We start from the raw sequence: 2,926 nt of genomic DNA, 5'->3' as shown, positions 1-2,926 counted from the left end.
GGAAGACATGGGGTTGGGCATGTCTGCTGAGGAATGCCATGGAAGTACCTAACCATGAGGTGATTGAACTCATTTTTGAGTACGGGTGAGTCCTATTTTGGCTACCATGCAGGAAAAACCATTGCCTACTATTTAGTGTAACACACTTTCAGAGTTTTCTCTGTGCACAAATGCATTATGTAAACATTATATTTTTACAAAAAAATGGGCTGATACTGCATATGGGGTTCTGAAAGTGGTTTTATCTTTATTGTTATTTTGGAATGTACCATGAACATCTTTTCCATGCACATGGATGAAAATTCCCTACTGAAAGGCAGAGAGCATTATAGTTGGACCAAAAGGCTACTGGTAACAAGAGTGACACCTAAAACAAAATATCAGCTTAAGGTTAAAGCACATAGCCTGGCAAATGCCTGCCAGGGAAAGCAGCGTCAGCAATATTCTCATTAGAGAAAACAAAATTGAAGGCCAAAGGCATTAAAGATATGGGATATCATGTAAACCCCTTTGGCCCCTACCTCCACCCCTCACCCCCCTGACACCTCGTTGCCCCCTTGGGGCAAATGGATCCTGTACATCTCTTTGCATCCAATGAAAACCACCCATTTTCTGTTTTTTCCTTAGCTCTTCCTGAGCCCTTGACATATCTCCACATTCTCTCATCATCTCCTCGCTGCCCAAGTGCCTTTCCTGTAAGTCCTCCTGATAGTCCTTGGGGGAATCATCTGTCCCCCTGTCTGTTTTTCTTTTTGCTTTCCTGGGCACGTAATCTTCAGCTGGGCGCTTTTCGGCAGCCCGTGGCTCACCCTCGGGTTTTGCCAGGGATTCTGGTTTGCCCTCACCGTGTGGTTTTCCCTCATTTTCAGACTTGCCCTGCTTTTCTTGCTTTCCCTCATCTTTTGGTTGTCCCTCATCATCTGGCTGTCCCTTATTCTGGAGCTTTCCCTCATGCCCTGGCTTCCCCTCCATTTCCAGCTTTTCTTCCTCATCTGATTTTCCTTCATCTTCAGGCTCCACTTCATCTTCTGGCATTCCCTCGATTTCCAGCTTTCCTTCATTTTCATTGTAGAGTTTTTCCATGTTGAGATTTTCCCTTTTCCTTGTCCTGGGTGGGGGGTAGGGTGGGATGGGGGGTAAGAGAAGTCAAAAGAGACAAGGGAGACTGAGGTCTTGGAGGTGGAAAGCAGGTGCTGATAGTACTGGCATCCTTCCCCTTGGCTGGGTTCCCCTGACCTGCCCAAGCCCTCCAAGTGTGTCTTCTGCCACCCTTTACCCGACAATTCATTACACACGTGAGAGCCAACCATTTCCCTGGCAGGCCCTTTGTACCATCCCTCGGTGTGGCGGGGTGGGTGCAATATACATGGTGGTGAGATGGGCAGTGGGACCCTCAAATTCTGCCCAAACTGTGCCCTCTGCACCCTTTCCCCATCGTTCCTGTCCAGTGGTCTCCCTCTTTCACTCACCTGCAGGGATTCTGGACAGGTTCCTCCTCCTTTTCTAGCCTTGCAGAATGCTGGGGACAGACACAGAGACCTGCAGACAGAGAGGAGACAGGAGCAGAGCCTGTGCACTCAGCCTACTGAGGTTTCTTTCCTGAATCTGAGTCCTACTCAAGCAACATTTCCCTCTCCTACCTCCCCCGCATCCCAGCCGCCATTAATTTTTAGGCTTCAGACTCCAGACCAGGATGCTTTCCAAATGGTTTGGGTCTCTGTGTCCCCCTCCCCTGCAGGCAAGCCGCCCACCCCCACCTCCTTTCCGCGGAGGTCAGTATTTCCTTTTAGGTGCAGAGTGTGATGGGGGTTATTTCTAGAATATGCCTACATTTCACTGTCGCACTGCGGGGGCGCCTCCCCCCATTTCAGGTCCAAAAATGCATGGAGGGCGCACAGGAGGGGCGTCGAGGAGGCGGCGGGGTGCTCCCTCCCCACCTGCCCATGTCCGCGCTGCATCCCCCTCCCCACCGACCTCCCGGACCCCTCCCCACCCCGCGCTGCTCGCGGATCCTACTGCCATCCACCTCCACCCCAGCCCGGGGCCGCCAGCAGCGCCCACCTTCACACTGACCTGCGGGGCCCGGGGAAGGCCTGCGCCTCCTCGGGCTCGCCGAAGCCCGCTTGCCCCTCGCCCGCCGCCCGGGCAGCTCAGGGAGCTGGTTCCGCGCGGGCGACGGGAGCGGAGGGCGCAGGGACCAGACCGCAGAGCGGGCGAGCGGGCAGGCGCGGGGGCTGCTGCCCACGTCGGCGCCCAGCCGGTCACGTGAGCGCCGCGTCACCCGAGCTCGGTCCCCACCCCGCCCCCTCACCCCCATCCCCAAGGGACCGAGCAACCGCACACGGTGGGGGGGCGGGGTGGCAAAGGGGGAATCAAGGAGAGAGCAGGCGCCCGGAGGCTTCCCGACCGCAGGTGCTTTACCTGGCGCATCTCAGGTCCTCGCACAGCATCCCTCTGCGATGTACGTCATTGCCAGGTGTGACCGCTGATCACAGGGATGGTACCCGACTTTGCCAGGAGCGCTCAGCAACTGAGTCCCACAGGCTGCTTTCAAGACCGGCTCTGCCTGACTCCAGAGCCCAGGCAGTAGTGCCCGCCAGGAAGCGGCGCTGCCACCTTGAGTAGCTGTGTTCCTGGGCCTCTTCTCTCAGTCCACACGTGCTCTCTCCCTGAAAGATTTCTGTTCATTTCCCTCTAAGCACAGATGATTCTCAAATCTCCGTCTCCAGACTATTTCCTCCCCTTAGCCCCAGACCCTCTTTGCCCACTGTCTATTGGATAGCACTGCTTGAATATCCCCGAGGGACCTCAAAATCCATATACCCCAACCTGCTTTCAGCAACTTCCTTCTCACCTTCTCCGTTCACTTCCTTCACACTTGAAACTTGCACTCCAATATTTGACCTGTTCTCATGTAGAATGTCAG

At 54.8% G+C, this 2,926-nt stretch overlaps 1 protein-coding gene across 3 annotated transcripts; it reads right to left on the bottom strand.

Moving 5' to 3' along the window:
* Positions 1–222: 222 nt before the first annotated feature.
* Positions 223–2,669, bottom strand: TCEAL6 (transcription elongation factor A like 6). Of its 3 annotated transcripts, none has more exons than XM_027608521.2 (3): positions 2,422–2,669; positions 1,470–1,539; positions 223–1,108 (listed from the first exon to the last, which is right to left on the bottom strand). In XM_027608521.2, exon 3 carries the CDS (start codon positions 1,081–1,083, stop codon positions 481–483), a length of 603 nt encoding a protein of 200 aa, XP_027464322.1. In that variant the 5' UTR covers positions 1,084–1,108; positions 1,470–1,539; positions 2,422–2,669; the 3' UTR covers positions 223–480. The 3 variants fall into 3 exon arrangements, with proteins under 3 accessions (XP_027464322.1, XP_027464323.1, XP_027464324.1); XM_027608522.2 differs by lacking the exon at positions 2,422–2,669 and adding an exon at positions 2,062–2,241; XM_027608523.2 differs by lacking the exon at positions 2,422–2,669 and adding an exon at positions 2,074–2,241.
* Positions 2,670–2,926: the final 257 nt, after the last annotated feature.

This window comes from Zalophus californianus, chromosome X (genome assembly GCF_009762305.2).
Source record: "Zalophus californianus isolate mZalCal1 chromosome X, mZalCal1.pri.v2, whole genome shotgun sequence".
NCBI lineage: Eukaryota > Metazoa > Chordata > Mammalia > Carnivora > Otariidae > Zalophus > Zalophus californianus.
Note: the sequence above shows the minus strand (reverse complement) of the source record. Positions and strands in the feature narration are given on the sequence as shown.